This window comes from Portunus trituberculatus, chromosome 26 (genome assembly GCF_017591435.1).
Source record: "Portunus trituberculatus isolate SZX2019 chromosome 26, ASM1759143v1, whole genome shotgun sequence".
Taxonomy (NCBI): Eukaryota; Metazoa; Arthropoda; class Malacostraca; order Decapoda; family Portunidae; genus Portunus; species Portunus trituberculatus.
The window spans coordinates 5,433,070-5,457,341 of NC_059280.1; the positions used below are offsets into that span (position 1 = coordinate 5,433,070).

At 41.7% G+C, this 24,272-nt stretch overlaps 1 protein-coding gene across 1 annotated transcript in view; it reads right to left on the minus strand.

Moving 5' to 3' along the window:
• LOC123509329 (ubiquitin carboxyl-terminal hydrolase 7-like) overlaps positions 1 to 24,272 on the minus strand; it is an 84,789-nt gene that overhangs the window by 52,157 nt on the left and 8,360 nt on the right. The window contains exons 3-9 of the mRNA XM_045263556.1: positions 18,869 to 19,063; positions 15,837 to 16,109; positions 13,968 to 14,086; positions 12,463 to 12,606; positions 8,891 to 9,076; positions 7,106 to 7,186; positions 6,505 to 6,595 (exon numbers count right to left, since the gene is read on the minus strand). Of these exons, the coding sequence (XP_045119491.1) occupies positions 6,505 to 6,595; positions 7,106 to 7,186; positions 8,891 to 9,076; positions 12,463 to 12,606; positions 13,968 to 14,086; positions 15,837 to 16,109; positions 18,869 to 19,063 (1,089 nt within the window). The remainder of the gene's footprint in view (positions 1 to 6,504; positions 6,596 to 7,105; positions 7,187 to 8,890; positions 9,077 to 12,462; positions 12,607 to 13,967; positions 14,087 to 15,836; positions 16,110 to 18,868; positions 19,064 to 24,272) is intronic.

Here is a 24,272-nt window from a genome sequence, read left to right on the forward strand (position 1 = left end):
AGGTTAACAGATTCCTATACATTATTAACCAGAGAAGCACTCTTGAGAACCTCCACTACTATCAAAATGTTCAAATTAAGTGACAGAATAAACTTTATGGGTGTTTTCATGATTCTAGCAACAGATTAACAAATTCCTCTACATTATTGACCAGACTCACTGCCTGGTCAAACTCTTTCATCTGTGTCTCTCTACTTCTATTTATCCTTCTTGCTGGAAGTTTGCTCACATTCAACCTGTCCCTAAAAAAGGTGACCACTCCAATCCTTCTAACTACCGCCCTATAGCTTTGATTTCCTGCCTTTCTAAAGCCTTTGAGTCTATCCTTAATAGGAAGATAATGAGGCATCTATCAGCTCACAACCCTCTCTCTGATTGCCAGTATGGTTTCCGTAAAGGCAGATCTACTGGTGATCTTCTTACTTTCCTAACTGAATCTTGGTCATCCTCTTTAGGGACTTCGGTGAAACCTTTGCTGTCGGCCTTGACATATCGAAAGCCTTCGATAGAGTCTGGCACAAATCTTTAATTTCTAAACTACCCTCCTACGGATTCTATCCTTCTCTCTGTACCTTCATCTCCAGTTTCCTTTCCGATCGTTCTATTGCTGCTGTAGTAGACGGTCACTGTTCTTCCCTAAAACTATCAACAGTGGTGTTCCACAGGGTTCTGTCCTATCACCCACTCTCTTTCTATTATTCATCAATGATCTCCTAAATCTGACTCAATGCCCTATCCACTCCTATGCTGATGATACCACCCTGCATTATTCAACAGCGTTCAACAGACGCCCAACCCAACAACAATTAAATGACTCAAGGCGAGATGCTATGGGACGCCTAACTTCTGATCTTTCACTTGTTTCTGATTGGGGCAGAGAAAACCTGGTTTTGTTCAATGCCTCAAAAACTCAATTTCTACAACTATCTACTCGACATAACCTTCCAGACAACTATCCTCTCTTCTTCAATAACACTCAACTTCCCTCTCCTCTACATTAAACACACTCGGTCTATCCTTCACTAAAAATCTAAACTGGAAATTTCACATCTCTACTCTTGCTAAATCAGCTTCCAAGAAGTTAGGTGTCCTATGGCGTCTTCGTCCATTTTCTCTCCCTCCCAGCTGCTTGCTCTGTACAAGGGCCTTATCCGCCCGTGTATGGAGTATGGCTCTCATGTCTGGGGATCCACACACAGCTTTACTAAACAAGGTGGAATCTAAAGCTTTTCGTCTTATCAACTCTTCTCCTCTAACTGACTGTCTTGATTCTTTAAGTCACCGCCGCAATGTTGCATCTTTATCTGTCTTCTACCGCTGTTTTCATGCTGTCTGCTCTTCTGAACTTGCTAACTGCATGCCTTCCCCCTCCTGCGGCCTCGCTGCACAAGACTCTCTACTTCTTCTCATCCCTATTCTGTCCATCTTCCTAATGCAAGAGTTAACCAGTATCTTCACTCCTTCATTCCCTACACTGGTAAACTCTGGAACTCTCTACCTGTGTCTGTATTTCCACCTGCCTATGACTTAAACTCTTTCAAAAGAGGAGTGTCAAGACACCTCTTACGTTAACTGGACCCTCCTTTTAGATTTTTTTTGTTTTTTCTCTTTCTACTTTCTTCTTAACAGGGCCTGGCAACCAGCGGGATTTTTTTTTTTCCAACACTTTGTTTGCCCTTGGCCAGTGCCCTTGTAATGTAAAAAAAAAAAAAAAAAAAAAAGAAAAACACTGCTGAGATCCTCCACTTCCTTCCAAAAGCTCTGAAGTGACAAAGGTTTTCACAGGAGTTATGAATGTAGTGATACAATAATATTTCTCCATTATCAGCAGTCACCAGGAGAAGCGCTCTTTGAGAAGCTAAACAACCCTCTCTGTGGCTGCAGCAAATACTGATAGTGGTGAAAACAAAGCATTCCTCAACACAAGAATATAATACAATGAGGGAAGTTGCAAGAGGCTAATCAGTTTACATGTGACACTTCCTATATGAACAATGCGACTTGATTCAATCCATCATCCCCATCTGTAAAGTTGTATTATCTTATTCTACAATTGACTTAGCACTATCCCACTATTGACTTAGCACTTACATGATTACTGTGTCCATTCTGTTCATCAACCACTCCGTTAGAGAACTACTTCCTCACCGCTTCTTTCCTAAACCTGAATTTCTCAAGCTTAAACCCATTATTTCTGGTTCTATCCATGCTACTGATCCTAAGAACTTTGCCTATGTCCTTGTTACAATCCCTAAACTTTGCCCATGTCCTTGTTACAATCCCAAAACTTTGCCCATGTCCTTGTTACAATCCCTAAACTTTGCCCATGTCCTTGTTACAATCCCTAAACTTTGCCCATGTCCTTGTTACAATCCCTAAACTTTGCCCATGTCCTTGTTACAATCCCAAAACTTTGCCCATGTCCTTGTTACAATCCCTAAACTTTGCCCATGTCCTTGTTACAATCCCTAAACTTTGCCCATGTCCTTGTTACAATCCCTAAACTTTGCCCATGTCCTTGTTACAATCCCAAAACTTTGCCCATGTCCTTGTTACAATCCCTAAACTTTGCCCATGTCCTTGTTACAATCCCTAAACTTTGCCCATGTCCTTGTTACAATCCCTAAACTTTGCCCATGTTCTTGTTATAACCCCTGAACTTTGCCCATGTCCTTGTTACAATCCCTAAACTTTGCCCATGTCCTTGTTACAATCCCTAAACTTTGCCCATGTCCTTGTTACAATCCCTAAACTTTGCCCATGTCCTTGTTACAATCCCTAAACTTTGCCCATGTCCTTGTTACAATCCCTAAACTTTGCCCATGTCCTTGTTACAATCCCTAAACTTTGCCCATGTCCTTGTTACAATCCCAAAACTTTGCCCATGTCCTTGTTACAATCCCTAAACTTTGCCCATGTCCTTGTTACAATCCTAAACTTTGCCCATGTCCTTGTTACAATCCCTAAACTTTGCCCATGTTCTTGTTATAACCCCTGAACTTTGCCCATGTCCTTGTTACAATCCCTAAACTTTGCCCATGTCCTTGTTACAATCCCTAAACTTTGCCCATGTTCTTGTTATAACCCCTGAACTTTGCCCATGTCCTTGTTACAATCCTAAACTTTGCCCATGTCCTTGTTACAATCCCTAAACTTTGCCCATGTTCTTGTTATAACCCTGAACTTTGCCCATGTCCTTGTTACAATCCTAAACTTTGCCCATGTCCTTGTTACAATCCCTAAACTTTGCCCATGTTCTTGTTATAACCCCTGAACTTTGCCCATGTCCTTGTTACAATCCCTAAACTTTGCCCATGTCCTTGTTACAATCCCTAAACTTTGCCCATGTCCTTGTTACAATCCCTAAACTTTGCCCATGTCCTTGTTACAATCCCTAAACTTTGCCCATGTCCTTGTTACAATCCCTAAACTTTGCCCATGTCCTTGTTACAATCCCTAAACTTTGCCCATGTCCTTGTTACAATCCCTAAACTTTGCCCATGTCCTTGTTACAATCCCTAAACTTTGCCCATGTTCTTGTTATAACCCCTGAACTTTGCCCATGTCCTTGTTACAATCCCTAAACTTTGCCCATGTCCTTGTTACAATCCCAAAACTTTGCCCATGTCCTTGTTACAATCCCAAAACTTTGCCCATGTCCTTGTTACAATCCCTAAACTTTGCCCATGTTCTTGTTATAACCCCTGAACTTTGCCCATGTCCTTGTTATAACTCCCAAACTTTGCCCATGTCCTTGTTATAACCCCCAAACTTTGCCCATGTCTTTGTTATAACCCCTGAACTTTGCCCATGTCCTCCTTGTTATAGCCCCTATTGGGAATATCATTTTTTGCACCGTTTGTCTTATTTCCTCACCCTTCAGACCTTCAGTGTTTTCATGTACTGACAATATTACAAAGCTAACTTATTGAGAGATTATCAGCAGGAAAGCTCATAGTAAACTAGCACTTAATCTCTTCAGTGCCAGGACATGTTTCCATTATTTATTTGCCTTACTATTTGGTGAGTTTATACAGCTTCAGAAACTTATGTGGAGATTGAAATAGTGAAGACTCTGGCCATTAATCTTCTGACCTCCACAGATCCTTCAATGTAAATAATGTTTAATCACACCCAAAACTCAAGGTAAAAATGCATCCCAGTATTGAAGGACTGAAGGGGTTAATGCAGTGTGGAAGCTTAGCACTGCCTAACACAGAACACACCAGGAAAGCCAAAGTAAATTACAGATTAACTAGGCAAGCCAGCTAAATATTGACTATAAAACAAGTAAAAACTCTAAGAATATTAAATAGACACTAGAAATGAATGTAGTGTTCATTAAGTACTGTGACAATATGACTTAATTCAGTACAATTGATAGATTAAACTCTACACTACAGGAAAAAGACTAGGTTAGGTTAGGTCAGGAAAAAACTCAAGTATTCTTGAAATGAATGCAGTAAATTGGCTATATGCTCAAAATTATATATACACACACACACACACACACACATGCATGGAAAAGGTGGAGGAGAAATAAGAATCCAACAAACAAGGAAAACTTCAAGGCAGCGAGAAATGAATATGTTAAGGTGAGGAAGGAAGAGGAAAAGAACTTCGAAAAAGATATTGTCGAAAAATGTAAGGAGCAACCAAAATTGTTCTATAGATTCATAAATGGAAAAATTAGGCAAAAAGAAACAATAGAAAGGTTAAAAGGAGAGAACGGGATGGTGGAAGACCCAAAAGTATGGCAGAACTATTAAATAAAAAATTCCAGGAGGTCTTTACTAAAGAATCCAAATTTGAGAGGCCACAGGGTAATGGAGAGACAATCTATATGAAAGAGATTAAAGTAACCAAGCTTGAAATAAAAGAGTTAATGAAGGAACTGGATGAAGAGAAGGCAATGGGACTGGATGAAGTCTCAGGCAGAATACTGAAAGAATGTAGGGAAGAACTAGCAAGTCCTATATACAACATCATAAAATGCTCAATAGAAAATGGAACAGTGCCAGTAGAATGGAAAAGAGCTGAGGTGGTTCCCATATATAAGAGCGGAAGGAAAGAAGAACCTTTAAATTACAGACCGGTATCACTAACTAGTGTAATATGCAAGATGTGTGAAAGAATAATAAAGAAACAATGGATCGAGTTCCTTGAAGACAACAAATTAATATCAAATAGCCAATTTGGTTTTAGAAAAGGATGGTCTTGTGTAACTAATTTATTGAGTTTCTATTCTAGAATAGTTGATAGAGTACAAGAGAGAGAGGATGGGTTGACTGCATCTATTTGGATTTAAAAAAGGCGTTTGACAAAGTGCCACACGCAAGATTACTGTGGAAGTTAGAGGAGAAGGGTGGCTTAAAAGGAAGCACATTGAGATGGATAGAAAATTATTTGAGGGGGAGAGAAATAAGGACGGTAGTTAAAGATATGAAGTCCAAGTGGAGAGCAGTAGAAAGCGGAGTGCCACAGGGGTCAGTATTGGCACCAGTACTTTTCCTCATTTATATTAACGACATGCCAGAAGGAGTGAACAGCTACATAAATTTGTTTATGGATGATACGAAACTGTGCAGAGTTATAAAGCAAAAGGAGGATTGTGAAATACTGCAAGAAGACCTAAATAAGATCTGGGAATGGAGTAAGAAGTGGGAAATGGAATTCAATGTGAACAAAAGCCATGTCATGGAAATGGGAAAGAGTGAAAGACGACCTGTGGGAATCTATAAGATGGGAGATGGAGTAGAACTGGAGAAAGTCAAAAGGAAAAGGACTTAGGAGTGACGATGGAAGAAAACAATCAACCAGTAAGCCATATTGATAGAATTTTTAGAGAAACATATAATTTGCTGAGGAATATTGGAGTAGCATTTCACTACATGGACAAAGAAATGATGAAGAAATTGATAAATACTATAATAAGACCCAGATTGGAATATGCAGGAGTAGTGTGGACCCCTCATAAAAGAAACACATAAGGAAATTGGAGAGGCTACAAAAAATGGCTACAAGAATGGTCCCAGAACTTGAAGGGATGACATATGAGGAGAGACTAAAGGCTATGGATCTACCAACCTTGGAACAAAGAAGGAGAGAGGAGACCTGATACAAGTCTATAAATTGATCAACGGAATGGACCAAGTGGATAATGAGAAACTGATCCTGAGAGAAGAATATGACACCAAGCACAAGATCGCATAGTAAAAAGCTGAGAAAGGGAAGATGTCTGAGAGATATTAAAAAATATAGTTTCCCGCAGAGATGTATTGAGACGTGGAACAGTTTAGATGAAGAAGTAGTGTCTGCAACGAGTGTGCACACTTTTAAAGTAAGATTGGATAAGTGTAGATATGGAGACGGGGCCACACGAGCATAAAGCCCAGGCCCTGTAAAACTACAACTAGGTAAATACAACTAGGTAAATACACACACACACACACACACACACACACACACACACACACACACACAGTCAGACAGAGCAATACTCACTGTCTTTCTTGCCCTTGATGTTGAGCTGAATGTCATAGAAGGTCTCAGTCCTGGACGAAGTGTAGTCAACATGTTTACACTTGAAGTAAGACTGTGGGAGAAGAACAGAGGCAGTCAGTGTCAGTGTAGAGACACCACTTCCTTGAGCAACACTGAGAGAGAGAGAGAGAGAGAGAGAGAGAGAGAGAGAGAGAGAGAGAGAGAGAGAGAGAGAGAGAGAGAGAGAGAGAGAGAGAGAGAAAACACACTCACACATAAGAGTAATCTGCATATCTACTTCCCTCCTCTCTCTCTCTCTCTCTCTCTCTCTCACACACACACACACACACATAGATGTTTCAGTAAAAATGTCAAGGTTACAAGGTTGCCAAGATGAAATATACTGAACAAACTCATGAGGTCAAATTTCAAAGGTACACACACACACCCACACACACTTTGTCTCACAGCCGGACACACTTACCACTGTCTTGCCCTCGAACAGCCTAAGAATGACACCCTTCACAGGTCTAATTTCACACACACCCACACACACTCACTCTTGATCTCTCACACCCACACACACACACACACACTTTGTCTCTCAGCCGAGCACACTTACCACTGTCTTGCCCTCAAACAGCCTGGGAATGACGCCCTCCACACACGTCCCTTTCATCTTGGTTTCTAGTTTGTCCAGGAGCTGTGGAGTTTCACCAAATGGTTAGGACTGAGAGTTACATTAACACTATACCACTGCAGCTACATGGAAACACAATCACTGACCACTACACAAAGATAACTGCAACATAAACACTAATTATATCACATGTAGGGACCTTGGGCCACCAAATACACCTTCAATGATACAACTACTACAAGAAAGAAGTGTTTTTGTTTGGTTCCATGTCAGAGTAGTGTTTTGTATGGTTCCATGTCAGAGAGTAATGTTTTGTATGGTTCCATGTCAGAGTAGTGTTTTGTATGGTTCTGTGTCAGAGAGTAGTGTTTTTGTATGGTTCCATGTCAGAGAGTAATGTTTTGTATGGTTCCATGTCAGAGTATTGTTTTGTATGGTTCTGTGTGCTGAGTGCATACATTCCTCACTCTTTTTCTCAACCTAAACCTTCCAAACATTTTTGATGTTAGGAAGGGTCTATGGAAGTTGGAAGATTAATGGCCAGTCTTCAATATATAAACCCCTTCGCGCCGGATGTTAAAAAAGCCCACCTGTATGATATACGGGTGGTAGTGCAGCGCGCCCGAGCGTGGGAAACTTGTGCAAGCTCGTCATACTTGTCGTCTTTGTGTATTATGCTGCTTTTTTTTAGTCACTATATTGCCTTCGAAGAGGAAAGTGGACGCTTCTCTCTTCAGAGAGAGAGAGAGAGAGAGAGAGAGAGAGAGAGAGAGAGAGAGAGAGAGAGAGAGAGAGAGAGAGAGAGAGAGAGAGAGAGAGAGAGAGAGAGATGGGAACAGTCTATGCCATTGGGGAATTTTAGACACAAGGCAGGATGCATGTAGCTTATCTTTAGTGATTGGTGGAGACAAGGATGGTGGGAGGAGCACTAGGATTTCAAGGACAGCATACGGCATGTGTAGTTGGTATCCAACTCACTATACGGGACAACTGAACTGAAGAAAGCTCAGAAAAAAATATGACGTCTACATAGGCATCACCGTATTTTCTACAGGGGCTTTATGACGCCCACATAGGTGTCACCGTAGTGAAAGGGTTAATAACCCAAATGAGTGTCTGAAGCTGTATAAAATCACTAAATAGTAAGCGGAATGAATCTCAAACCGTGTAATGGTACTGAAGTGGTTGACACAGGCTGTTCTTGCACTATACATGATAGAGAGGTTGCCCACAAAAGGTATGTGAGCCTTTCATTATCCGAGTCCCATGCATTATATTTATCCCAGAATCATGGCAAGGCTGTCTTCAACTTGCCAACCACTTCTTCATTAATCAAAAGTGCCAAAATCTTTCAAAATTCAATTCCCTAAAAAACTTCTGGCATCTGGCCAAAACATCTACAGCAACTTTACTTCTTTATCTTTCCTTCCTTTACTTCATCTACACACACACACACACACTGTAGTGTAGTGGTTGGCAAGCTCGGCTCATAACTGAGAGGGTCCGTGTTCAAATCTTGGAAAGAGCGGCGAGACAAATGAGCAAGCCTCTGAATGTGTGGCCCCTGTTCACCTAGCAGTAAATAGGTATGGGATGTAACTCGAGGGGTTGTGGCCTCACTTTCCCAGTGTGTGTGGTGTGTTGTGGTCTCAGTCCTACCTGAAGATCGGTCTATAAGCTCTGAGCGCTTTGTAATGAGGAAGGCTGGCTGGGTGACCAGCAGACAACCATGGTGGTGAACAAACACATTAAATCTATGTAACCTACCACTCTAAGGAACTCCTGGGCATCGTGCTGCATGAAGGAGTCCAGTGTCTCCCAGCCGAAGGACTTGGTGAGCTTCTTGGTGCCAACAGGCCGGTCACTGGTCTGCAGCTCATGGAACACTCGCTGCAGAGCCAATGCCACACTCTTGGTGGTGTCGTCGCTCTCAGTTGGCATCTTGTACACAGCCTGGGGAAGGTAGTGGTGGTAGTGGTAATAGGAATATAATGAACAGCACCTTACCCCACCTCACCTAATTTCTCTGTAGGCATTTTGTACATAGCTTGGGGAAGGTGGTGGTGGTGGTGGTATAATGCACAGTATCTCACCTCACCTCACCTAACTTATCTGTAGGCATCTTGTACACAGCCTGGGAAAAGTGCTGGTGGTGGTGTAACATTTTTCTTTTTCCAAGGACAAAAAATAACAATATAAAAAGCCCACTTAGTAGTCAGTCTCCTTGCAGGTCCAATAGTTAGCCAAAAGAAAGGGATAAATGTCTTGAGACCTCCCTCTTAAATGAAGTCAAGTCACAGGAAGGTGGATATGCAGAAGCAAGCAGGCAGAGTGCCAGAGAAAAGTATGAATGATTGATAGTACTGGTTAACTCTTGCATAAGGAATATAATGCACAACCTCACCTCACCTCACCTCACATAGCCAAACTTTACTTAATCTAGCCTAACCTAACCTTCTCTGTAGGTATCTTATACACAGCCTGGAGGAGGAGGAGGAGGAGGAGGAGGAGGAGGAGGAGGAGGAGGAGGAGGAGGAGGAGGAGGAGGAGGAGGAGGAGGAGGAGGAGGAGGAGGTGGAGGTGGTGGAGGCGGTGGTGGTGGTGGTGGTGGTGGTGGTGGTGGTGGTGGTGGTGGTGGTGGTAACATAGGAATGAAATGCACAGTACCTCACCCCATCCTACCCCAACTCACCTAACCTAACAAGCCTTATCTAACCTCTCCTGTAAGCATCTTATACACAACCCTGGTTTTTTTTTTTTATATATTATGGCCTATAGCACCTGTAGGCATACTTGAAGAGCATATGTGGGAAGGGTTGTTAAGCTTCCACCCATTAGTGGCACATGCAATTTTACTTTTAGTGGTGGGCATATTAGGGGCCATATCACCACCCAAGTGCATCTTTGGTGTAACCACCTAGAACTTGAGTATCATGGTGACATGTAGCTAACTTTAAACCACTCTACAAATGGCATAGGTTCAAAGCGGCACGTGGTGGAATTTGAACCTACACGTGGACATCTGCCTGATCCCAAGCTCACCACCTGATCCACTATGGTGGTAATGTTGGTGGTTGTGACACAATGCACGGTCAATGTTCATACACACCATGCATCATTATATAAGCAGATGTGTTAAAAAATTACTTTTCAACACAAGGCTGCCTCACAAGCAAGTTGATGGGCCAAATGATTTCTTGTGTCTGCTCAGTGATGCACCAGAGTTCAGAGTGGGAGGTCACACGCAGCAGCAGCTCTGATGGCTCATGGCTATTACAAATGTACAGTTCAATTTTTGACAGCAATTTATGGAATGCAGTGATTGACATTCTTGTATCAATTTCAGTCTGTTGGATTTTTGGGTTGTAGCTCCAGAAGTATCTGATTGAAGCTCCCTTTCAGACGTCACTGTGAAAGCCATCACTTACACCACATGGGCTGACATTTCTTTTTTTTTTTTGCAGCACACAGAGCAACTACACTCCACAGTACAGTCTCATGGTAAGGTACATTATTGCCACACACAGACATACCACCATAAAGAAAAGATAAACCTCAGTGGCATGGTGGGAAGGAGTAAGCAGTGTTCCAGTACAGTTTGGCCGCTGCTAATTTTTTTCAACACCATTACTGCATCATGAGGCTGATACATGACTTAACTCACCCAACCTATGTGGTGGTAGCGGTATATATATACACACATTCACTTACCAGTGCTATCCCATCCCTGCAGTAGTACCAGTAGTGACCTCTGGAACTCTTGTAATGATCCAAATGGTAGAGAATGCTACATAAAGCATTTTGAACCCCTCTCAGATTCACCAATTCATACTCTGCATGCACAGCTTGTGTGGCCCATGGCTAGGTGGCCAGTTAAGAAGATGAGCTAAACTGAATGTTGCCACTGTAACCACCAAAGCCAGCCAAAGCTCCACTACTGTTTTCCAGTCCTACCCAGGCTGGAATTCGTCCTCTCACCAGGTATTGTACTTTAGAAATTTCTGTGCATTCTTAAGATGTGTTCATGTAGAACTGTGATTGTTGAATTCTGGTGAAATGGCAGAAATGGACTGACATATGGTTTGTTTTCATCAGAGAGGAAGAAGTGTGGGAGGGAAAACCCCCTAGTGCCACACATATGGTCTGAGGTAGGTGTGGGGCAGGGGCTTCACTCATTGTTGAGGTCAACTTGACTCTCCTTGGGTACATCCAGGCATTGAGGGAGGGTGGGGGTCAGTGTACCAGGTTGGGAGTCACACACTAGGGAGGCAGTGGCATAGTGGATAAGGTGGTGAGCGTGGGATCAGGCAGATGTCCACGCGTAGGTTCGAATCCCACCACATAGAGCCTTAAAACACTTTGCCATTTGTCAAGTGGTTTAAAGTTACCTACATATCACCATGATACTCAGGTTCTAGGTGGTTACACCCAAGATGAGCTTGGGTGGTGATATGGGCCCTAATATGGGTACCACTATATATAAAATTGCCTGCGCCACTAATGGGCGGAAGCAGAACAGCGCTTCCCATACACTCTTCAAGTGTGCCTACAGGCGCTATAGGCCTTACCGTAAAAAAAATAAATAAGGAAAAAAAAAATAAATAAAAAAAAATAATCTGTTACTTTGGGGAGATATTGTGTTGTTCTGTATGTGCTCTGAACCAGTGCAACATTAAATGTACAGCATATGTTACTGCTCCTGGTCCTGGGGTTGTGTTGTGCTCCATCTGTGCACACCCATGCAGGAGTGTTGCACCACCATTACCACCACCAACACCTAAGCTAACCAAACCTAAAGGAAAGTTGCACCACCATTACCACCACCAAGACCTAAGCTAACCTAACGTAAAGGAGAGTTGCACCACCACCACCACCACCCATCAATCTGAGCTAAGTGATTCAGTACAGCACTTGAAGGAGGGAGTGGTCACCTGGTGCTTCCTTGCTACTGTCTTAGTCACATGTACATTCACCCACTGACCATAAGAACATAATACAATGAGGGAAGCTGCAAGAGGCTGCAAGGCCCTACATGTGGTAGTCCCTGTATGAGCATAGCTATTTAATTCCATCCATCATCCCCATCCATAAATTTGTCTAATCTTTTAAAGCTCCCTATTGACTCACCACTAATGACATCACTACTGAGTCCTTTCCATTCATCAACCATTCCGTTAGAGAACCACTTCCTCCCTATTTCTTTCCTAAACATGAATTTCTATAGCTTAAACCCATTATTTCTATTTATATCCTGGCAAAAAAAAAAAAAAAAAAAAATCAATACTTGGTCAAACATTTATACACACAATAGCAGCAGCAGCAGCAGCAGCAGCACCTACCATTCTGAGCTGATTGGTGAAGTACAGCACTTGAAGGAGTGAGTTCATGTAGCAAGTGGCACCCTGGTTTTTGAGTCCCACGTACCCTGTGTGACGCTTGCTGTCCCAAGACACACCGTGAGGAGCATCAGCTGCGACCCACACCTGGAGGAGGCAGAGGCATGGTCAGTGTGTGGCACAAACTGTCACCTCTGGAACTCCCTGTCTGCTTCTGTATTTCCAACTTCCTATGACTTGGCTTCATTTAAGAGGGAGGTTTTAAGACACTTATCAATTCATTTCAGCAAGACTGCAAGGAATTGACTGACAAGCTTTCAGACTTGCAAGGGGACTGGTAAACTAAAAGACCCACTTAAGATGCCAGTCCCCAAACAGTGCTGAGTTAGCCAAAGCAATGGGGTAATTGTCTTGAAACTTCCCTCTTAAATGAGTTAAGTCATAGGAAATACATAAGCAAGAAGGGAGTTCTTGATGAATGATTGGGAGTACTGGTTAGCTCCGGCTTCAGAAAGATGGACATAATAGGGGGTGAGAGGAAGAAGAAAGCCTTGTGCAGTGAGGCCATAAGAGTACACAGATATTGTTTTTTTTTTTATTGTTCTAGTGGAGTAACAAGATTTCTAGATTGATTGAGGAAATAGCAGTGATTGAGAAGCTTTCTACATAATTATCTCCACTTTGTCCACATATCTATTGTCATCTACTGATCTTAAGGACACTGTTACAATACTCTTTCTAGTCAAAAAGTAAAATTATTCTGTTCTGTATCTTTTGCCTCTTCAAACACTATCTAGAGCACACCCCACTCACTGCTACAAGTCTTCCCAAACCACTCACAAAAGACATTATAAACCTGTTCTTTGTCTTTTCAAGTACACACAACCACAGCTGTTTGAGGGTAAGGAACAGAAGACAAAGATACTCTGTTCCCAATCTTAAGTCTCTCTTCTCTCCCATACTTCATGCATCTATACAATAAGCACATTTTTACAATGAAAGCCAGCAAGGTGTGACCAAAACTGTCATGGAGTATTGGGAGGGAAAAGAAACACAGGGAGTATTTTGAACAGGAGACAGGGAGTATTGGAAATGGAAAAAATAAGTAGAAGACAAGGAGTACTGGAAATGGAAAAACAAATGAGACAGGGAGTATTGGATATGGAAAAAAAAACACAAGTAGAAAGAGACAAGGAGTATTGAGAATGGAAAAACACAAATAGGAGACAAGGAGTATTGGAAATGGAAAAACACAAGTAAAAAGAGACAGAAGTACACAGATAGGAAGAGACAGAAGTATTGGTAAAGAAAAAAACAGAAGATAGAGAATATTGGGAAGGGGAAAAACAGTTAGGAGACGGGGGATTATTGGGAAGGGAAAAAACAGGAGACAGGGAGCACTGAAAAGGGAAAAAACAGGTAGAACAAGTTAGGGAGAATTTTGAAGGGGAAAAACAGGAGTCAGGAAGAACAGGGAAGGACAGAGAGCACAAGCAAGACACACAAACCTCCAGAGTGATGCTGTCGTCCTTTATGTAGCCTTTCTCAGGGTCCAGGACATCATTCCAGGCCATGAAGTTTGAAAATCCCCAGTCGTTCTCTTTGCTGAAGAACAAATGCTGGATTTCTGAAAGCACACGAGAGGACAGTGTACAAAAATGAGGGTTCATGGTCCACGCAGCTGTTTAACTCTCTAACTCTCGGAAAAATTGGGTAGAGAGAGATACTGGATTTATGAAAGCACAGGAGAGGACACTGTGCAAAAATGAGGTTCCAGGGTCCATGCAGCTGTTTGACTCTCTAACTCTTGGGAAAATTGGGTAGAGAGATGCTGGATTCATGAAAGCATAGGAGAGGACAGTGTACAAAATTGAGGGTTTAGAGTCAATGCAGCTGTTTGATTCTCTAACTTTTGGGAAATTGATATGGCGAGATGCTGGATTTGTGAAAGTACAGGAAAGAACAACGTACAAAAATTTAAGTTCAGGGCCCAGGCAGCTGTTTAACTCTCTAATATTTGGGAGATTTATGTGTCAGATGCTGGATTTCTGAAAGCACAGGAGGGGACAGTGGACAAAAATGAAGTTCCAAGGTCCAGGCAGCTGTTGCAACTCTCTAACTTTTGGAAAATTGATGTGGAGAGATGCTGGGTTTGTTAGAGTACACAACAGACACTGTATAAGAGTAAAGATCCTGACTTCAGTTTAATGGGACGTTTACTGTTTTGGGGGCAGTAAAATTGGCTCACCTCACAAAATTGAGTGCAATAAAAGAGATCCATACTTCTGTTTCATGGGACGTTTATAATTTTGGGGAGTAAAAATGGCTCATCCCACAAAAATAAGAAGTTAACCAAAGCTGTGGCAACATTTTCTAGAAGTTTTCCAGCAACAAGTATGTTTCTCCAAGGTCTTTACACAGGTGCAGTACATAGTGCAGTTAATAGGTGCCAAAAATTCCCAGGCAAGCAGGGGAGGGTGTGGGCGGAGCTAAACTACATCACAACTGACTGTCGCCTTGTGTGTGTCGTGTTGCATACCTATTCAAGGTGCTCTATGTTCCACCTGACTTTTTTGCAACACACACAAGGCCATCACTCTTACTTTTGGTCAAGCACATCACAACACTTCTCCCTCTAACCTTCCCTTTCCTTAGCCAACACACACAAGACCATCACTCTTACTTTTGGTCAAGCACATCACAACACTTCTTCCTCTAACCTTCCCTTTCCTTAGCCAACACTACAAGGCCATCACTCTTACGCCCATAGGCAGAAACACTTTGCTCTCTCACCACAACTATTTTCCAAGACCACAGAGATGATTAGCAAGGTGTTTCAAGAGTGTTTCTCTAATTAATCATGTAGAAATGTGGTCACTCTGCATCTACAACATTAAATACAACTTTAAAAACTTGTGAAAATTTAAATAAAGGTTTTTGAAATAGTAGAGGGTTTGAGAATGCAATCCTTACTCCTGGTCAAACACATCACATTAGCCAACACACAACACCACCACACTTACTCCAAGTCAAACATGACCGTATTTCTTCCTCCAGCCTTCCCTTTCTTTATCTAACACACATACGGCCACCATATTTACACTCAAATTTAGAAACACCTTCCCCTCTTGCTACAACAACTTTGCAAAGCCACAGAGACAACTAGCCGAGATTTCAAGACAGTTTCTCCTTTTTAATCAACTAGAAATCTTGCCAATCTATAACCAAAGCCATAAAAATACTTGAAAAACACAAGTATCTTCAACTAGAGCCTTTGGAAAGTGGTGACGGTGAGAGCAAAGCATTTCAGAATACAGGTAGCGAAACATGCCAATATTTCTTCCCTTAGCTGACACACATAAGAGTAGAACACTTACTCCTGGTGAAGGGCTCCTGTCCCTCCTTGACAGACAGCAGCCTGAGGTCGGCCACGGCATTACAGGACCAAGAGGTTGACTGTGACTGGCCGTTGCACTGCAGGAAGAAGCCAAGGCACTTCTGAGAACGGTCCTGTGCAGAGCTGGTTCGCGGCATCACCATGATCTTCCAGGGCAGACTGCGGACTGAGCAGGGCGGCGAGAGGAGAGTGTCCTTGAGCTTGCTGAAGTCCTTAACGTGGAACTGGAAGGTTGCCTCAGAGCGCGCATCATCTGTGGGATCGCCAAGGGGTGAGACACAAAGCCACTCAGATCAGCCCTCTGTGTTGCAGCTGTGCTAACCTAATGGAACTTGAACTCTGCTGTGGGGCTTGGAACTAAACTTAACCTAATCTCACTTTTTTTTGTGGCCTATAGCACCTGTAGACACACTTTTAGAGCATATGTGGGAAGTGCTGTTCAGCTTCCACCCATTAGTGGCACAGGCAATTTCATTTATAGTGGAATCCATTTTAGGGCCCATATCACCACCCAAGCACATCTTTAGTGTAACCACCTAGAACCTGGGTATCATGGTGACATGTAGGTAACTTTAAACTAATCCACAAATACTTGTTCAAAGTGGTGTGTGATAGGATTCGAACCTATGCATGGACGTCTGCCCGATCCCATGCTGACCATCTTATCCACTACACCACTGCCTCCCTACAAATGTTAAGTGGTTTTCAACATAACTTAATATTACAGGTTAACCTAATCTAACCTATGTGAAGGAAGAGAGTTTAATGGAATGAGAATGGCTGAATGGCCCCAAAGTCATGATTTCAAGGTGAACTGAAGAAAAATAAAAGCATGCACTGGTTTAACCCTTCCCTGCAGTCAACACTAAACACAACCCTTGAAATCTGTCACCATTACTTGAGGAACAACAAGAGAAGAGAAGAGGGAAGAGGGTTCAGAAAAGGGAATACACCAGTTCTATATAAACAAACAGGAGAGAAGAGAAAGAGAAAAGAGGGGAGGGTGAGAAGAGAGAATGCACAGGTCCTCTCCACAAATAGAGGAAAGAAGAAAGAAGAGTTAGAAGAGGAAATGGACCAGTTATCTGTAAGTATATAGAGCACAGAAGAGAAGAGGGAAGAGTGATCAGAAGACATGCACCAGTTTTATGTTGACAAATAGAGGGAAGAAAGGAAGGGTTAGACAAGGGAAGGCACAAGTTCTCTGTAAATAGATAGAGGAAAGAAGAAAAGACATGGAAGACAGGTAAGAAGAGGAGGATGCACCAGGTCTCTGTAAGTAAATAGGGGAAAGAAAAGAAGAGGGAAGGAATTAGTAGGAGTGGATGTATCAGTTTAACACCCTCACTGCCATGACATAATTTCATATTCATTCTGTTTGTCATTTGGTGATTCTGTACAGCTTCAGAAACTCACGTAGGGATTGACATAGTGAAGACTCTGGCCATTAATCTCAAGACGTCCATAGACCCTTCCTAATGTCAATACAACTCTATGTAAAAACTAGTTCCAGTACTGCAAAGGGTTGAGGGGCTTACAAAGGACGAAAAGTTCTAAAAAGGATGAGAAAGGATAAGTTTTATTAATAGTCTAGCCAGGACAACAAGAAATGTCACAAGAGATGCTACAAATTCAGGAAAGATGAACTAATAGCAATGAAATGATTATAAAAAGAGGAAAAAAAAATGTTGGTGGGTGTCAGACAAGTGTAGAAAAAGTAGATATGATGGAAGTGAACTGAAATGTGGATGCAAGACATTGATGACGTGGCAAGAGTGAAGGATATGGTGTGGATGTGATGCAAGACTCATTTTTACCTAGAGATTTGTGTACAATTAGATGATTTTATTGACATTAGCAGAGGTCAGAAGATTAATGGCCACCGTCTTCACTATTGAAAACTCCCACATAAGTTTCTAAAGCTGTATAAAATCACCAAATAGTCACCAGAAAGAATAGGGAAATGCATCATGGCACTCAAAAGATTAAAAAATGACCAAGTTGATTTATTTTCCTCAGATAGTGAGTGAATACAAAGGAGTAAATACAAGGATTATTACTTCAGTCAGAAATAAATTGGTGTCTAATTCACTTTTCCATCTCCTTTTTGAGTGAGTGAATCTGGAAACACTTCACGACACAGAACGGGTTAAAGATGAGATTCAGACTCAAAACAATTAAAAAGGATACAATATGAGTGCAAACCACCACCAAAGTCTGCCTTGTCTAGCCTCAAACATGTAAGTTCCCTAAACACTTGCCTTGTGATTACCTTTACCATCACAACTAGCATATCACCATTATACAACTAAAAAATGCTTGACAACACTATTACAAAAAATTATTTTGACACACAGGTAAGAAGTTAAACCAGATAAGGGAGGCATAGTAGGTAAAGTTGTGAGTGTAGGATCAGGCAGATGTCCATGCATAGGTTCAATTCACACTAAGTACGGCCTTGAAGCTTTGCCATTTGTCGAGTGGTTTAAAGTTACCTACATGTCACCATGATACTCAGGTTCTACATCGTTACACCAAAGATGCCCTTGGGTGGTGATATGGGCCCTAATATGCCCACCACTATAAATAAATTGCCTGCCCCAGTAATGGGTGGAAACTTAATCCCTTCAGTACTGGAACACAATTTTATCTTTAGATTTGTGTACAATTAGACCATTTTATTGACATTAGGAAGAGTCTAAGATTAATAGCAGCAGTCGTCACTATCTTAATCCCCCACGCAAGTTTCTGAAGGTATGATTAGACCATTTTATTGACATTAGGAAGAGTCTATGAAAGTCAGAAGATTAATAGCAGCAGTTGTCACTATTTTAATCCCCCACATGAGTTTCTGAAGTGCATAAAATCACCAGATAGTAAGTAGAATTAATATGAAAATGCGTCATGGTACTGAAGGGATTAACAGTGATTCCAATACTCTTGCAAGTTACCTACAGGCACTATAGACCACAATAAAAAATGAACAACAACAACAACAACAACAACACTCACCCTCTTCTACATCACTATCAATCGCGGTGGTGGACGAAACCTCCTGTGTGTCTCCATTCATCTGCTCCTCCTCTCCTCCCTCTGCTAATGGTACTCCTCCTCCTCCACCTCCTCCTCCTCCTCTTCCGTCTCCACCTCCACCTCTATCCTCACCACCACCTCCATCGCCGCCGCCTGCATCCTCACACACTTCCTCTGAAAATACAGAAAATACATTAATTCACATGCAAAAATTACTTCTCCTCCTCAAAGTAACCTGGCCTTACACTCCTGTGGTTTATTTTTATTTATTTATTCTTTTCATTTATACCATGTGGGTTTTTCATGGGAATTTAAGGGCTAAAGGGGATACTTTTTGGGGCACCTCCTATCTCAAAGCCCACCCGCTAGGAAACCATTGCCCCGAGTGAGGAAGCCCAACCTACACTCGGACCGTGGACAGGATTCAAACCCATGCGCTTGGAGACCCCTCGGACCCCAAAGCACACATGGTTCCACTGTACCTTCTCTTCCACCTCCACCTAACCTTACACTCCTCTGGACAATTTAGACACAATATTCCTCCTCCTCCATCTTTACCTTACCTTACCCTACCTTACCTTACCTTACCTTACCTTACCCTACCTTACCTTACCTTACCTTACCTTACCCAACCTAACCTAACCTAACCTAATCCCACCCAACTTTTGCCTATATATATATATATATATATATATATATATATATATATATATATATATATATATATATATATATATATATATATATAGAGAGAGAGAGAGAGAGAGAGAGAGAGAGAGAGAGAGAGAGAGAGAGAGAGAGAGAGAGAGAGAGAGAGAGAGAGAGAGAGAGAGACCATTATGACACAAAGACAGACACTATGATAAAGAGAGGCATCCTTGCATAATGTCACATATATGCTACCATTTCCCATCACAATCTTCCTCTGGCACACTCTGGAACTCCCTGCCTGCTTCTGTCTTTCCACCTTCCTATAAGCTGACCTGATTTAAGAGAGAGGTTTCAAGACATGTATCCCTTTCTCTCCACCTTTTTACATTATGCAAGAGTCAACCAGTACTCTCAATCATTCACCCCTTTCTCTGGCACACTCGGGAACTCCCTGCCTGCTTCAGCGTTTCCACCTTCCATATAAGCTGAACTAATTCAAAGAGGGAGATTTCAACACCTTTCTGTCCACCTTTTCACATTATACAAGAGTCAACCAGTACTCTCAATCATTCCTCCCTTTCTCTGGCACACTCTGGAACTCCCTGCCTGCTTCTGTATTTCCATATTCCCTAAAACCTGAACTCATTTAAAGAAAGAGAAATTTCAAGACATTTATCCCATTCTTTTTGGCTAACTCTCAAACCCGCTCAAAGACTAGCATCTCAGTGGGCCTTTTTTAGTCTATCATTTTTGCTGCTCTTATCCAGATTTGTCCTCTTACATTAAAAAGACAAACAAACACAACATTCCAGGCATTACTTACTGTTGATCATCTTAGCGTCTTGAATCACCCCGGCAGTTTATAACAATGATTTGACTTCCTGGACATTCACTTCACCATATCAGTCCCTGGCTTGTCACAGTGCACCAATACACCCACCAAAACACCCTTGAAAACCCTCCAACACCACTACTACAACTGACTTATCACTTCTAAACAGCCAACACCTTTCACTACAGCCTGTCACTGAAGGAGATGAGGAAGATACAAAGAGATACCTTCCTCTCTCTCTCTCTCTCTCTCTCTCTCTCTCTCTCTCTCTCTCTCTCTATGAAGGCATGTGTACTGAGTGGCAAGGCTTACTAAGGGAAAAATCATGCCAAAATAACTCCATTCTTTGTGTGTGTGTGTGTGTGTGTGTGTGTGTGTGTGTGTGTGTGTGTGTGTGTGTGTGTGTGTGTGTGTGATTGGAATTTGCTGAATGTAGTTAGAACTATATGGTATTCAAATATAGAGAGAGAGAGAGAGAGAGAGAGAGAGAGAGAGAGAGAGAGAGAGAGAGAGAGAGAGAAGCCTTATAAGTGTTGTCCCATCACTTCACTTCACCACATGAACAAAAAACAAACCATGAAACAGATGAGAACAATTATCAAAACAATAATTTAATTTATATTTCTCTCTCTCTCTCTCTCTCTCTCTCTCTCTCTCTCTCTCTCTCTCTCAATAAAAGTATGTATCATGATATTGTCTTACTGATTATAGGAACAAAAACATATACTGGGTGTGTGTGTGTGTGTGTGTGTGTGTGTGTGTGTGTGTGTGTGTGTGTGTGTGTGTGTGTGTGTGTGTGTGTGTGTGTATATTTACCTAGTTGTATTTACCTAGTTGTAGTTTTACGGGGCCTGGGCTTTATGCTCGTGTGGCCCCGTCTCCATATCTACACTTATCCAATCTTACTTTAAAACTATGCACACTCGTTGCAGACACTACTTCTTTCTTTAAACTGTTCCACGTCTCAATACATCTTTGCGGGAAACTATATTTTTTAACATCTCTCAGACATCTTCCTTTTCTCAGCTTTTTACTATGCGATCTTGTGCTTTGGATGTCATATTCTTCTCTCAGGATCAGTTTCTCATTATCCACTAGGTCCATTCCGTTGATCAATTTAAAAACTGTGTGTGTGTGTGTGTGTGTGTTTGCCTATCCTATCCTTCAGCTGATGTATGCACACCTCTTGCCTGCATCATTACTCAAAAACAACAAGAACAAAAAAACCTCCACTTTGATGCCAGTTCCCCGAGCAGGTCTGAGAGAGTTAGAAAAAGGGGGGGGGGCTCAAAATATCCCTCTTAAATTAATTCAGGATACAGGAAGATGGAAATACACAAGCAGGCAGGGAGTTCCAGAGTGTGCCAGAGAAAGGGGGTGAATGACTGAGAGTACTGGTTGACTCTTGCATTACAGAGAGAGAGAGAGAGAGAGAGAGAGAGAGAGAGAGAGAGAGAGAGAGAGAGAGAGAGAGAGAGAGAGAGAGAGAGAGAGAGAGAGAGAGAGAGAGAGAGATGGACCTTCATCTGTCTGTTGTACCTAATCCCAGGGAACTTACAAGCTATTCGGTGTTATGAAGAGGCAATTGGCTGAGTAAAAATGAGGTTAACTGTACAATTTTTAAACATTCTGGAGCCTTATGCATCATTGGACAGGTTTTGGTGAAAGTTATTGAGGTTTTCAAGGGTGTTTTTATGGTGCCAGTGACAGTTTAACACTCTTGTGGAAGTTATTGGGATTTTCAAGGATGTTTTCATTGTTCAAGTGACAGTTTAACACGCTCTAGTGTAAGTTATTGGGATTTTCAAGGATGTCTTCATGGTTCAAGTGACAGTTTAACATGCTCTAGTGAAGTTATTGGGGTTTTCAAGTGTTTTCATGGTTCCAGTGACAGTTTAACATGCTCTAGTGAAGTTATTGGGGTTTTCAAAGGTGTTCTTATGGTTCAAGTGACAGTTTAACACGCTCTAGTGGAAGTTATTGGGATTTTCAAGGATGTCTTCATGGTTCAAGTGACAGTTTAACATGCTCTAGTGAAGTTGTTGGGGTTTTCAAGGGTGTTTTCATGGTTCAAGTGACAGTTTAACACGCTCTAGTGAAGTTATTGGGTTTTTCAAGGGTGTTTTTCGGTGCCAGTGACAGTTTAACAGACACCAGTGGAAGTTATTTCAAAGGTGTTCCAATGGTTCTAGTGACAGTTTAACAGACTTTAGTAGAAGTTGTTGAGGTTTTCAAGGATTCTAGTGGAAGTTATTGGGGTTTTCGAGTGTTTTCATGGTTTTTGACAGTTTAACAGGCTCTAGTAGAGATTCTTGGGGTTTTCAAGGGTGTTTTTACGGTTCCAGTGACAGTTTAACACTTGTGGAAGTTGTTGGGAATTTCAAGGGTGTTTTCATGGTTCCAGCCCAGTGATACTATAACATGCTCTACTTAAATTTAGACGTTTCCAAAGAATGATTCCAGGACTTAGTGACATTTGAAAATAGCCGTGGTTAAGTAAGCCAGGTTTTTAAGTGTGTTTTAATGGTTCTAGTGACAAATTAGCAACATTTCTACATTATTAACCCCTTCAGTACCAGGATGCATTTTCATATTCATTTTGCTTACTATTTAGTGATTTTATACAGCTTCAGAAACTCATGAGAAGATTAAAATGGTGAGAAGTCTGGCCATTTATCTTCTGACCTTCATAGACCGTTACTAATATAAATAAAATCGTCTAATCACGTCTAAAACTCATGGTAATAAAATGCGTCCCAATACTGAAGGGATTAATAGAAGAAACAGTCTTGGAACACTGACTAATCATTCCTTTGGCCTTTGAAAATAGTTGAGTTGAAGTTATGCAATGAATACACCGCCGTGGTACGGTGGAACCATGCATGCTTTGGGGTCCGAGGGGTCTCCAATCGCACGGGTTCGAATCCTGTCCACGGTTCGAGTGTAGGTTGGGCTTCCTCACTCAGGGCAACGGTTTCCTAGCGGGTGGGCTTTGAGATAGGAGGTACCACAAAAAGTAACCCCTTTAGCCCATAAATTCCCGTGAAAAGCCCACATAGTATAGATAGGTACAAAAAAAAAGAAAAAAAAAAGTATGAGTGAGAATACTGGTAAATGCTTACAACAGACTCCAATTCAAGTGACATACAAGTTTTTAAGGTTATTTTTACTGTTTAGTGCCTTTTTAAGAGTGCTTTTATGATTCTACCAATAAAAAAAATCATTATGAACAGCAATATTTGAAAACCTTGCTGTTCATCTCTGTGGCCTTATAAATATAATGCATGAGTCAACCAGTACTCTCAATCATTCATCCCTTCCTCTGGCACACTGTGGAACTCCCTGCCTGCTTCTGTACTTCCATCTTCCTAAAGACATGAACTCATTTAAGAGGGAGATTTCAAGACATTTATCCCTTTCTGTCCACTTTTTTACATAGTTAATGCAAGAGTTGACCAATACTCTCAATCATTCATCCCTTCCTCTGGCACACTGTGGAACTCCCTGCCTGCTTCTGTACTTCCATCTTCCCAAAGACCTGAACTCATTTAAGAGGAAGATTTCAAGACATTTATCCCTTTCTTTTGGCTAACTCTCATGCCTGCTCAGGAACTGGCATCTGAGTGGACCTTTTATCTATTTTGTTTATTCATTGTTGTTGCCTTTGATCTGATTTCCCTTCTTACAAAATAAAGAAAGAAAGAAAAAATAAAACAGCTGTGGTGAGAGGAGAGGGCAGTTCTGGACACAGGCCAAGGAGTGAGGAGGGACAGGGTGTAGGGGGGAATGCATAAACCTTTGTGACAATGACTAAAGAAGGAGACTGTTTGACCCAGAAATTAACACAAAGGAGGGCACACTGCCAAACATGCTGCTCCCTATGCCCTAACAACTTACACA